At 40.5% G+C, this 13,346-nt stretch overlaps 1 protein-coding gene across 10 annotated transcripts in view; it reads right to left on the reverse strand.

Moving 5' to 3' along the window:
* AKAP6 (A-kinase anchoring protein 6) overlaps positions 1-13,346 on the reverse strand; it is a 580,300-nt gene that overhangs the window by 260,221 nt on the left and 306,733 nt on the right. For all 10 annotated transcript variants that reach the window (XM_068546345.1, XM_068546336.1, XM_068546308.1 and 7 more), the window contains one exon: positions 4,960-6,726. In XM_068546345.1, the coding sequence (XP_068402446.1) occupies positions 4,960-6,726 (1,767 nt within the window). The remainder of the gene's footprint in view (positions 1-4,959; positions 6,727-13,346) is intronic.

Genomic DNA, 13,346 nt, shown 5'->3' on the forward strand with positions numbered 1-13,346 from the left:
AACTACCATATGGTCCAGCAGCAATCCTATCCAATTTCTGGGTATATACCCACAGAATTGAAAGCAGGGTCTTGAAGAGGTATTTGCACACCTATGTTCATAACAGCATTATTCACAATAGCCAAGAAGTGGAAGCAAGCCAAATATCCCTCCACAGATGAATGGGTAAACAAAATGTGGTATATACATACAGTGGAATTATTCACCCTTAAAAAGGAAGGAAATCCTGTCATATGTTACAACATGGATGAATCTTGAGGACATTATGCTAAGTGAAACAAACCAGTCACAAAAAGACAAATACTATATGATTCCAATTATATGAGGCATCTAAATTAGTCAAATTCATAGAAACAAAAAGTAGAATGGTGCCTACCAGGGGCTGGAGGAGAGGGGAAAAGGGCAGTTGTTTAATTGGTATGGAGTTTCAGATTTGCAAGATGAAAAAGTCCTGGAGATCTGTTTCACAACAATATGAATACACTTACTACTGAACTGTACAGTTAAAAATGGTTAGGAAGGCAAATTTTATATTATGTTTTTTTACCACAATGGAAGAAGAAGGAAAAGAGAACACAGGACAACATGGTATTTCTTTAATGACTGCCATCATCAGTGTGGTATCATCGATGTGTCAACATATGGTCGAAATGAGGGTGAAAGGTAGGATGGATCCTATCTGGACCATTTTACCTCTTGGAAAAATAAATGCAGAAATCAGTGCCAAGTTTATCCCAGGACCAAACCTCTTCTATATTCCCATTTACCTGGTATTACTGACCACATCCCAGCTCTACCTCTAGGCAGCAGCAAGGGTGACTGCCTTTGTGCTGCCACCACACACTAGACTGCAATTTTATATAGCCTAGTTACAAAGATCAAGCACTCAGACAAATATTTGCTGCACTGAATCTGAAATAATTTACGTGCAAGGACATTCTTAGCTGGCACCAAAGAAGTTTTTAAAACTGGGTTATAGATGTCTCTGAGATAAAATGCTAACAAACAGCTGAGTCACTGAACTATAGCTGGGACACCATAATCTAGCATTTGAAGACATTTATATCTCTGGGGAGAAAAGGAATCAGCCATGTCATGCATCCATTAACTTGGTACCAATGAGTCCAACCTAATGGAGTCATGTCTTCCAGGACGAGTTCTAAGGTCCTCATTGACTCTTTAAAACAAATCTAAAGGTTGAAGTTTATTTTTTTTTCTTTATCCTTATTCTTCTCGAGCTCCATTTTGCAAAGAATGAAGCTAGTGTTCATCATACTAAACATCTCTTCTCCCTTCACTTACTTAATACCCAAGAATCCTGTTCCTTCCTGGTCCCCACAACTAGGCCTCTTCCTTACTCCTGCCTCGTAACTGGGCTAAAACTTGAAAGTCAGTTGTCCTCCTCTTCTCTTCTCCATCTATCCTCAGTCTCTCAGGGAATTCTTCTATTCCCAAGACTTTATCTAGTGGGAAGAGCAAAGCAGATAGGGCTTGAAGCATGGCTCTATGACTTATTAGCTGTGCAGCTTAGGAGAGGTGATTTCATCTCTCTGAACTCCTCTCCTCCACTCTAAAATGGGGAATCATTCATTCTTTCATTCAACAACCTTTATTGAGCACCTACTACGTAGCAGGCAATGTTCTAGGTACATGAGATTCACTAGCAAGCTAAACAGATAAAAATGTCTGCCTTCACAGATCTCCCAGTCTAGCAGGGGGAGACAAAAATTAATAATAATACACATGCTAAATAAGAGAATTATATAAAATTACAGAATATGGTGAGAGCTGTAGAAGAAAAGAAAAAGAAGTCAGGTCACACCTTTTAAAAGGTGGTCAGGCTAACGTTCCCTAAGAAGTTATTATTTGACCAAATCTCAGAAGAGGTGGAGGAATTAGAAAAAAAATGCATCTGACAGAGAATGTGCAGCCAGAAGGAGCTGACAAAGGTCTGAAAGGCAGGGGTGTACCCAGCTTGTTCCAGGAACGGCAAAGGGTCCAGTGGGAATGGCGTGAAGTGAGCATGGGGAAGAGCAGTTGGAAATGAGTCAGAGAGGAAATCGGGGGACCAGTCCATGTAGGACCTCTGAATGCCATGGGAGCTGTTGCAGAGTTTTGAGCAGAGAGGTGACAGGATCTGATTTATGTTTTTGTTTTTTTTGGCTGCGTTGGGTCTTAGTTGTGGCGCACGGGCTCCAGAATGTGCGGGCTCTGTAGTTTGCGGCACGCAGGTTCTCTAATCGAAGCACGCGGGCTCAGTAGTTGTGGCACGCGGGCTTAGCTGTCCCACGGCATGTGGGATCTTAGTCGCCCCCCCCCAGCCGAACAGAGATCGAACCTGCACTCCCTGCGTTGGAAGGTGGATTCTTAACCACTGGACCACCAGGGAAATCCCTGATTTATGTTTTAAAAGGATCACTCTGGCTGCCTTGTTGGGAATAGACTGTAAGGGGAGCAGAATGGAAGCAGGGAAACCAGTTAGGAGGCTACCTCAGTAATCCAGGCAGGAGGTGATGGTGGCTAGGACCAGAGGGGGAGCACTGGAGAGGAAGAGAAGTGGTCAATGTAAGATAATAAAACCTACCTTGTAGGGTTGTTTTGAGAATCGTATGAGAGCACTGCTTCAGATAAAGTGCCAAGTATTTGCTTGATACAAGGCAGATGTTAAATAATACCCTCTCTTATTACGTTATATTTTCCTGGTTGAATACATTTTCTGGGTCACTATATGGAGGAGGTCAAAGCTAGAATGTGACACCCAAGGTCAAGTGACATGGGGATCTGTAGTCACCCCTACCTGAAAGGAAGTTGGGCTGAGGAAGGGGCTTAATCCCCTTTTAGGTTTCACTTCATATCCCAACTCTAAGACAGTATTTCCAACGGCCTACATTTCCTCTTAAAAGTTTCATCGTATCCTCAATATCAGTGCGTGTATTTTTAAAAATTACCTGCCTCACCTCCACCTCCAGCCGGCTACCCATCCAAATGTTTCCTTCTATTAAAACTACACCAGTCCCTAGAGACTGAAAACTTAGCTTCATCTTTGTAGAACTATGGAATAAAAGGATGCTTCCATTGGAAGTTGGTAGAATAGCCATCATCCGCTTAAAACATCTCTATTTACAAAAAAGAAACGAGGCCCAGAATGGAGCAGGGTTAGCTGTGGGCCACTCCTGGCTTTAATGACTGAGCAAGGGCTGGAACCAGTTTCCTGGATCCCGTTCACTTTTTCAACGCGCCCCCCCATTCGCCCATCCCCCATCACAGCAGCCCCTAACACTGGCTGCCACAGGCGTCTCTGCACTGGTCACCGCCATGGCTGCCACGACCGTCTTTCCTGTTATTGCCAATTAGGCCTTCCAGAAAGGCTACTGGAGGCCATGGCACACACTGCTTTAAGTGTGCCGGCTCTGGGTTCAAATTCTGGCTCTGCACTCACTAGCTGTGAGGCCTTGAGCAAGTTTCCTAACCACAATCTGCCTTAGCATCTTCATCTGAAAAGCTCTTACCTCCCAGGACGTAAGTAGAATAAGGCATGTAAAGCCCTCAGCACAGAACCAGCACAAAATAAGACCCCAAGGAGCATAAGTTATTGTTAGTTGTATAACTATTCTCAGTGCCTTTCAGAGAAGTTACCATGGATGCCTGGTAAACAAATCCTAATTGCCTTGGTCTGGCCATTAGGCCCTTGCAGCTACCAGGTCTATTAAATGTATGGAAACTTTTATTGCTCTCTGCTCACTGACCTTCCAGTCAAGATAGCTGTGCACCCCAATACCATGCTCATTCCCAATACCCACCTCTGCATTTTGGTTTTTGCTCCTTCTACCTGAAGTGCCCACCTTCCTTCTCTCTAAATCCTGGCACATCCTTCAAAGCCCCAATGAAGGTTTATTATTTCACAAGAACTTCCCAGGCAAATCCTAGCTCTACTGATATTATTTCTTCTCTACAATACTACAGTATTTACATGTAGTACATACTAGTCACTTCCTAATGGAGAGGCATGGGAGCATTTAGTTAATAGTATGGGTTCTAGAGTTAATAGTATGGGTTCTAGAGCAGACTGCCTGGTCTCTCTCAGCCTCAGTCTCCTCTACATAAAATGGGATTAATATTAGGGTTGTTGTGAGGATTGGACACATAAATACTTAGTAAATAATTATTAATATATGTTACGATTATTATATATCGCTGTTAGCTTTACCCTCTTTGTTTTATGTACCTTCATTTTCTTCCTCCAGGTCATTCTGTCCATATGCACTACACTTTTATCCAGTCTCTTAAATCACAGCTCATATTAAGGAGCTGAATTCTGAGAATGTTGATGTCTGTCCTTAAAGATTTCATCACATAACCATTTGTTCTAAAAGCACAGATTTACCCAAAATATATCAACTCCCCAATCTCAGAGCCCATAGATGGTACAGAGTATAGGTAGCATGGTTATTAGCCAGAGGAGGAAGACTGAAGAAAAAAATTCCTGAAAAATTAGAAATATCTGGTCTTTTTCTACAAGAAGTTAATATTGGAGATATGAGAGCTATTCTGGGGTTAGAACCAACAAATCAAAAAAGCACTGAGGGTAACTGGAACTTTCCATTCATGTATTCCTGAGGTACCGGCGTGTGCACAGCTACTGTTCTACCTTATTTTGTATTACGTTCGGGGGTCCACCACTCATCAGGAGCCATGTTAGGCTTGAGCAATATCAACAGAGAGATCTATACCAGCAGGGATACATCAAGCTAATGCACAGACAAGGGCAGTTCCTAGTGATGCCACTGTTACAACTCAGTGATCATCGTGTGTTTTTTCTTTTCTCTCTTTAGGGAATCGGTTATGTTTATCAAAAATAGCAACACATTTTATAATGGGGTGGGGAAGAGTTCACCTTTTCCCAGCAATACTTCCAAAAATCAGGTAAGAAATCATTCCGATTAAGAAGACCACCCTTACCTCTATTTTTTCCCATATGGCTTCATAGTTGTCTTGGTGTTGAATATCTTGCATCAGTTTCTGAATTAAAGCAGACTTGGTAGCGGAATGGCTCTCATTTTTCTCAGAGGATGAAGCTCTCTCTGACTTCTCATCAATGGATTTTTTCATGCCAGAGAGAGGCACGCACAACTCCTCGTCGGAAGGAAGGTCACTAAGGGGGCCAGATTCAATGCTCTCCCCGAGCGAAGAGGCTATATCACTGGATGAGCTTGGAGACACCCTGCCTAGCCTTGTATGCTTCTTCTTGACATGGTATGTTGGATAGATCTCAGAATCTGAATTCATTTCAGACAGTTCCCAGTCATCAATATTCTGAATGGTTTCTCCCCTGGGTTTCTGAGGCAGAAGCTTTGTTAGGTTTTCCAACTTCAAAGCTAATACTTCTGTCTGCTTAAGGTGAGAGGGCAGTGCTAGGTACTCATCAGAGCCATACCAGGCCTCCACAACCTGACCGTTCCTGGTGACGTGACTTGGGGAGGAGGTGTAGCTTTTTTTGCTTTTGTGTTCTGAAAGAAGGGGTACCGGAGACACAACGTTGTCTGAGCCAGCAGAGGACTCACTGCTTTGACTAAAAGGTGGTGAACTGGATGTTTCTGACTGTACTGGCAGTTTGGCATTCCAACTACTCTGGTTATATGGCTCAAGTGAGGATGTGGAAGCAGAATCTGTTTCTGGCCCCTCTATGGCCTTGGAAGTACTAGAAGGAATTCCATGCGGCACTACTGAGCTCCTAGTGTTTTTGGCTTGCTTGCCTGAACTGGGTTCCCGTTTAGGTGTCTGGCATGAAGGCACCTCTTCTACGGTCTTGTGAGGCTTTTCAAGTCGAATTTTCTCTTTATGGCCGTCATTAAGCCTCCCCAGGCTGGAGGAGATCTCCTTAATGTGACTTTTGACTGTGTTTTCAAGATTCCCATCCCCCACCTTGTGCAAACACTCATATGAGTGGCTGGCAGCAGCAGGTGTGCTGGGGTAAGAAGACTGTAACAGCAGGCAGAGTTTAGATCTGTCACGAGGGTCCACCAGGGAAGGGGAGCTCCTGCTCAACTCAGGCTTGAGATCAACCATCTGCTTCTTTCCACTAGTGCCTTTCAGATAATTCTGAAAAGTCTCCTCTTTAAGGAAAAGCCCTCTTTTTGGCAACGTGGGCTGTGTGGGAGAGTCCTCGTTATAATTAAAGCAATCTCTGATGGATCGCTTGGGGGTTGCATTTTCACAAGGAAGAGGCTGTTGATTCTTTGCCCCAAGTTGGGAAGAGGAATCAGATTCTTGCTTCACAGTCTCCAAAGAGGGTTGTCCAGCATTTGTCAGAGCTTCCCCTGAAGATGACAGCCCCTGCGTTAAGCCTGGTTGCTCCTCCACTGTGGCCGCATTGTTTTCCTCACATCCACCTCTGTCATCTGCTGAGAGGGACACTTGAGACGCCTCCTCACTAACTGCTTCGCTGCCGTTGGAAGGGACTGCGTCAGGAGCCACCGTAAGTAACCCAACACTTCGGATAAGCTCAGGGAACTCCTTTTCCATTTCACTGTAGCTCCAGGAGTCAAAGGGTTTGGTTTTGACCTGGCTAGAGGTAATATCACCCAGGCCACTGAGCAAATCCTCACTTGGACTGTAGTCAGACAGTTCAAAAGCAGTAATGCCACAATCCAGAGACAAGTAATTCTGAGAGCATTTGATAGTTAACTGTCCTGAGTCATCCACTTCTGTTAGAGCATCAAGCCGGTCCTGAAACAGACAATGGAAATGGTTTCAGCATTATATTCAACTGCTGCTCACATGAAATCTCAGCAGAGGCCACTATAAAGGTAAAAAATGCATCAATCTCAATTGCTTCTGGTTTGAGATACAGAAAGGCATACTCATTAATTACCATATTGCTTTATATAGTATCCTGTTCTTAAATATTTAAGGATTTTTCTTTAATCTGGAGAACAGAGCCTTGATAGAAATGGTCAAGGCCAAGCCAAAAATAACCATTCTTACCCTAACTTTCTATTTTAAAATGGTGTATTTTTCATTCAGTAAGCATTTCTTAAGCGATGCCTTAAGTAATAACATTTCTGAAAACAAAATAATATGAGAGTAAAATCTCCATGGATGTCTCTTTTGCTTATCACTCCATCACCTACCACAGTGGTGAGCTCATCGTAGATGCTTAGTAAATATTTTAAAGTAGAATAATTCATTATAGTAAGTCTGTTGTGTTAAATATATATTCACAAATCACAAGAAGATGAACTACTGAATTTGCATACATAACAAAAATAGTTCAAGGCCAACTTCTGTTTGTCTCCACCTTTTAAAGGTAAACACAGGAAATCCTGGAGAAAATTAATGAGTCAAAAGTGTATCATCTTAGCCCCCATCCCCGCCCTCTGTATGCACTGTCCCCTACCCTCCACCCCACCCCCATTTCCATTTGTGTGTGCTAGATGCCAAGTGCCCACCTTCCTTCAAGGTAGGCTGATTTGAAATTCCCCTATGCTAAAAAATAGTATTATAAGTAAGTGTTTTTAATTTTTTAATCTTTAGTTGTATAATTCAGGTTCTTTTCTCATTACTAATGCAGTTGCTGATACCACACAACAAATGGGGACACTTTTACTTGATGATTTGTTTGGGGCAGAAGGGCCCCTGGAATCCTACATGCCTACCAGGCTGAAGGATAGCTGGTCTAATCTAGCCCCTTAGGAGATGAAGGAAGAAAACTGAAAAGTGAAGGGTGGCCATATCCCCAGATCTCTGCTCTCCTGGAGGAGGAATGGGGTGAGCAGGACCCTGCATCATTTCAACCAGGTTATCCCAAGATCTGGCCTTTCTAGGACCTTACATCAAGTTTTGGGGGTCATTTGTTCGTTTTGCTTTGTTCTCTCCCTTCAGACCTTTACCTTGCCTTTACCTCCTACTCCCTTCACTCTTATTCCACAACATCCAGATAAATAATAATGACGGGGCTTCCCTGGTGGCGCAGTGGTTGAGAATCTGCCTGCCAATGCAGGGGACACGGGTTCGAGCCCTGGTCTGGGTAGATCCCACATGCCGTGGAGCAACTGGGCCCGTGAGCCACAACTACTGAGCCTGCGCGTCTGGAGCCTGTGCTCCGCAACGAGAGGCCACGATAGTGAGAGGCCCGCGCACCGCGATGAAGAGCGGCCCCCACTTGCCACAACTAGAGAAAGCCCTCGCACAGAAACGAAGACCCAACACAGCCATAAATAAATATAAATAAATAAATTTTAAAAAAATCATATATTACTTCTAAAAAAATTAAAAAATAATAATGATGAAAAACCTCATTTTACCTTTCTAGGCCTCAATGTCCTTATCTTATAAATGGGGGTGGCTGATTACCACTACTACTTTTTCATTTAATCCTCAAAACAATTTTCTCCTGGGGTCTGTACGATTGTCCCTGTTTTACGTAAGTGGAGCCTGAGCCAAAAGAAGGTGCATAACTAGCACACAGCCTCGGGACTAAGGCTGAGCTAAGCCTTAAACAAAGGCTGTCTGACCCATAATTTGACCCCTGTGCCATAATTTTCTCTGATTCACTGGATGTTATTTTAAACGGACATACCCCCTCCTCCAGTTTGTCCTGCACATTGCCACCAGAGTAACCTTTACAAATTTCAAGTCTTGATGCCATTACTTCTCTGCTTAAAATCCTTTATTAGCTTCCTGCTGCTAGGTTAAAACCCAAACCCTTTAAGAACAGATATGAAGAGGTCTCTCTCAAGCCAATCTCCCCTCCCTGGCTGCACCCGGCTACGGTATCATCCTTTCAGTTTTTGAATGTGTTCCTCCTGCCCCAGAGCCTTTGCACGTGCTATTTCCTCTGCCAAGAAAGCTTCCCACCTGTAAAATCCTTAACTAGTTAATTTTTACTCACCCCTCAGACCTCAGATCAAGCTTCACTTCTGCAAGATTCCAAACACCCACCTAAGTCAGAATCTTTTCTTATAAGCGCTCATAAAACTATGTTGTTTTTCCTTTAAATATTTATCTCAAGCTTTAAATACATATTATTGTGATTCTTTGATTAACCTGTTTATCCCACTAGTTTGTAAGCACCACAAGAGTATAAATCACATAGAAAATGGCTGACTTTCCAGGATACCTGCAACACTTAGCATAGTGAGCTACACAGAATTCAAAGATACATCTGTTGAATGAATGAAGACATTTTGGAATGTTATCTCTATGCCTTCATGAAGTTTATTCCTCTGATTATATAGTTTTCATTGATTCCAGTGATTAAAAGCCCAAACCTCAGAGTTAAATTCTAGCTCAAGCACTAATTATTCATGTGATCAGGAACCAGTAGCTTGATATCATTAAGCCTCATTTCCCGCATCTGTAAAAATGAAACAATAAGCCATGCCATAGAGCTGTTGTGAGGCTTAAAGAAGACAGAATATGTAAGACACAAGTCTGGCACATGGATAGGTACTCAACTGAATGCTTACTCTTATTACTTATTATATATTTTTTTACTAATCAAATATATCAAGGGGGGAAGTTTCATCAAAATGAGAGGTGTCCCTATGCTAAATTATACTGCACAAAGCAAGAAACCAATATTAACTGCCAATATCAACAAAAATGGTCTAACTGGAATTGTTTGGCTTTTATGCTTCATATCTGGAATAGGATCTTTAAAGAAAAAAGTCAGAAGCCCAAAACACCAAGGAATGAGCCAGTCAAACAGAAGTGACAGTTCATGCAATTTTTAAGAGAATAATAGAGGAGATGCCAATTTAAAAGCAGGTTGTATTTACTAAAATTTTTTTTATTTGGTTGTTCGATGTTCAGAACTTACTCCTTTACAAAATTAGTACTATAAATAGCAATTAAGTTCCAAAGCTATCCCATAAGTTAGTATTTAAATTATTAACTAGTTGAAATTTACATTATTTTTAATCATTTTTTTCACAAAGTTACAGCATTGCACCTACTTAAGTGAGGTCAAAGAGGCATTAAGGAAAAATGTTCCTATGATGAATAGAAAAAAAGAGATGTGAGAGTTCAGGTAAAAATTAGACCCATGAAAATGTCAGCTACCCGCTTCTGGACAGTCAAGGAATACCATAACCGTGGGAAAGTATTTGATCCCAATTTTGGTGGTCATAGAATGTTAAGACCAGGGGATACTGTCTTGTTCAAAAATAACAGGTACTCAATAAACGATGTTAGCTGAACATACGGCATGAGACATCTAGATAATAGGGTATGGCTGCCTTTTCCTAATTAAGTCTTCCCCTGAAGATCCTTTCCCTAGCCAGTCCTTTGTTTGGAAAAGAAAATACCATACTCAAAAACACTTAATGCTCCAAAGGGAGCCCTCTCCCATCCTGTTCCCAATCAGGCCAACTACTGCTGTGCATGGCTGATTGTCATTCAGGGGTAACTAGTTTTAATTCATACTGCATTTTTTAATGTGAAAAAAAAAAATCCCTTCCTGAAAAACAAAACAAAAAACAGCACATAGCACATGCATTTCATATCCTAAAGACCAAGTGGCAAGCATCTACCCATATATTTTAACACAGTTGGCTATTATTTAAGAGCATTCCTCAAAAGTATTTTTCTACATTTCACAGTGCAGAGGCAATTTTTAAAAAATAAAGTTCTCTGAAGTTTCTCAAAGCAGATAAATAATGAGTTTCATTTCTTAAAATATTGCTTAGTAATACTAATATTTTAGTCCCACTGCTTTCTACTGGACCACCTTCCCAGATAGTTTCCTAATGCATGTAAGTAGTAAAGTCTCAGGTGGATATGGAGGTGGGGGAAGAGTGCATGTTGTTTTTACTGGCCTTTTTATTTTAGAAATACCACATTTTATTTTGTAGTGCTTTTAGCTGTGTCATGGCAGCCTAGCAATGTCCAAACTCAAACAGACCCCCATTTAATACGTTATGAAGCAGTTTCTCAGATGAAGGTTATGTTTTATGGAGATGGTAACTTATTCACCTTATTGATGAGCAATTTATTCACTTTACTGCTGGCTTCAATATTGTCTCAGACATCAAGGAAACCCTTTTTCCTCCCTAATTTGAAACAAGAAATTTTGCTTTGTTCCTTACCCATAAATAAGTTAAATGAAGTTCTAATTCCAAATGCCTTCTTAGATCTTTCTTTGTTTAACAGTGAATTCTGTCATCAGCTGAACATGAGATTTGATACTTATAATTTAGAGATTTGAAGATCTCCCTACTGCAATGCCCCCAAGGTTTATATTAGTGTCCATTGCCATTTCAGAGTTGACTTTGTGCCCTGATTTAGTGACCTTACTCAGAAGAGTTGAAAACAGAATTTCACTGTTTTAATTATGGTTACGGCAAAAAATTTTGTATGCCTCTCTCTTCCCTTCCTCCCCTAATTTCACTACATGGTGTTTGCTATGCTTCAATTACTAACATATAAATTCATGGACCTCTTACAAGAAGGCTACAGCCCCCCAGAGTCCTCAGACCACAGGGTCGAGACCCTTGCTCAGATTCCTTTCAGCTCTCCCACGTTGGTGCTCTGATTCTGACTGCATTCCAGAGACCAGCAATGGACTCAGAGGAACAAGCAATGATAGGGAAATGCGAAGCAAGGCAAAGTTTAGTTTCTGATGGGAAAAGGGAAAATAGACAAAGTCTTTCAATATTTTTATTTATACTATAGTAATAATTCTTGACAATTTCCATTTTCTACAGGCTGAAATTATGAGTCAAATAACTATCTCCATGATCAATCCCAGTCAACCAACCTACAGTGATATCTCCCTCTTGCACACTTAAAGCAGTTATTATCTGCATTATTTACTTCAGTTCAACTCATCGACTTTTATATTCAGCGATACGAACCAGGTGCTGTGGCAGATACAGAGGTGATTATAATCTGGTGCCAACAATCACGAAGTTCAAATCTAGCACACACTTTGTCGTAATATAAATTGTCCTGTGATAAGTGCTCGTGGAAGAACACACAAAGTGCAATGATGTGAGTGCTCTGGAAGGACCAATGTGTTTCCACTGAGAGGGTGAGTATCATTTAGGTAAAGTGCTTACCACACCATCCGGCATACGGTAAGTTCTTAATCAATGTTCGCTATTGTGTTACTACTATTAACAGTTATCACTACCTGTGTGACTACCTCTCTCAGCCTCAGTCTTCTTATCTGTAAGATGGATACAATAATATCATCTGTAAAATAAGGATAATAGCACTTGCCCTGCCAACCTCCCAGAACTGTTTGAGGATCTAACAAAATTATGATGGTGATTCCTAACATTTAATAACATGTGTTATTCATCTTTGAATGCCTAGTGCCTTATAAAGAGTAAGAAATCAATAAATATTTAGGGGAGGTAGAAAGGAAAGTAGGAAGGATGGGAAGAAGGAAATAATTATTATTATTTTTACCAAAGAGATCAGTTAAGAGCTGGTTTTGCTTGTTTTATTTAATTATTCTTACATTTATGCCCTTAAGCATTCGCTTAGCCTCTCTTAAATTCAGTTTTTCCATCTATAAAATGGAACTATTTTTTTAAATTGACATATAGCTGATTTACAATATTGTGTTATTTTCAGGTGTACAGCAAAGTGATTCAGTTACATATATATTTTTTCAGTTTCTTTTCCATTATAGATTATTACAAGATACTGAATATACTTCCCTGTGCTATACAGTAAATCCTTGTTTTATCTAATTTATATACAGTGGTTTGTATCTGTTAATCCCATACTCCTAATTCATCCCTCCTCCCTCCCTTTCCCCTTTGGTAACCACAAGTTTGTTTTCTATGTCTCTGAGTCTGTTTCTGTTTTGTGAATAAATTCACTTATATTATTTTTTATATTCCACATTTAAGTGATAATCATATAGTATTTGTCCTTCTCTGTTTGACTTACTTCACTTAGTATGATAATCTCTAGGTCCATCCATGTTGCTGCAAATGGCAATCTTTCATTCTTTTTTATGGATGAGTAATATTGAAATGGAACTACTTTTAATACCCATTACCCTCCTTACTAAATGAAACAATAAATATAAATTGCTTATCACAGTATCTGAAATATAGAAAATTTCAGTATAACACATTTTTTACACAATGTGGAGCTTTGCCCTAAAGTATTTTTTGTTTGTTCAGCTGGTTTTGTTTCAGTAAGGCATTTGCCAATTTGTTTACAAGATATGGTCTGCTCCATATTTAAATAAAGGAATAAAACTCACTTTGTTTTCGTAAGGACAGAAAGAGAACTTGCCACTTTCTTGACTTTCAAACCTATTCTTTAATGGGCTATGAAACTCAACTGACTTCCGAACAGAGAAAAATGAATTTACCTTCACTGGA

Source organism: Eschrichtius robustus, chromosome 1 (genome assembly GCF_028021215.1).
Source record: "Eschrichtius robustus isolate mEscRob2 chromosome 1, mEscRob2.pri, whole genome shotgun sequence".
NCBI classification, from domain to species: domain Eukaryota; kingdom Metazoa; phylum Chordata; class Mammalia; order Artiodactyla; family Eschrichtiidae; genus Eschrichtius; species Eschrichtius robustus.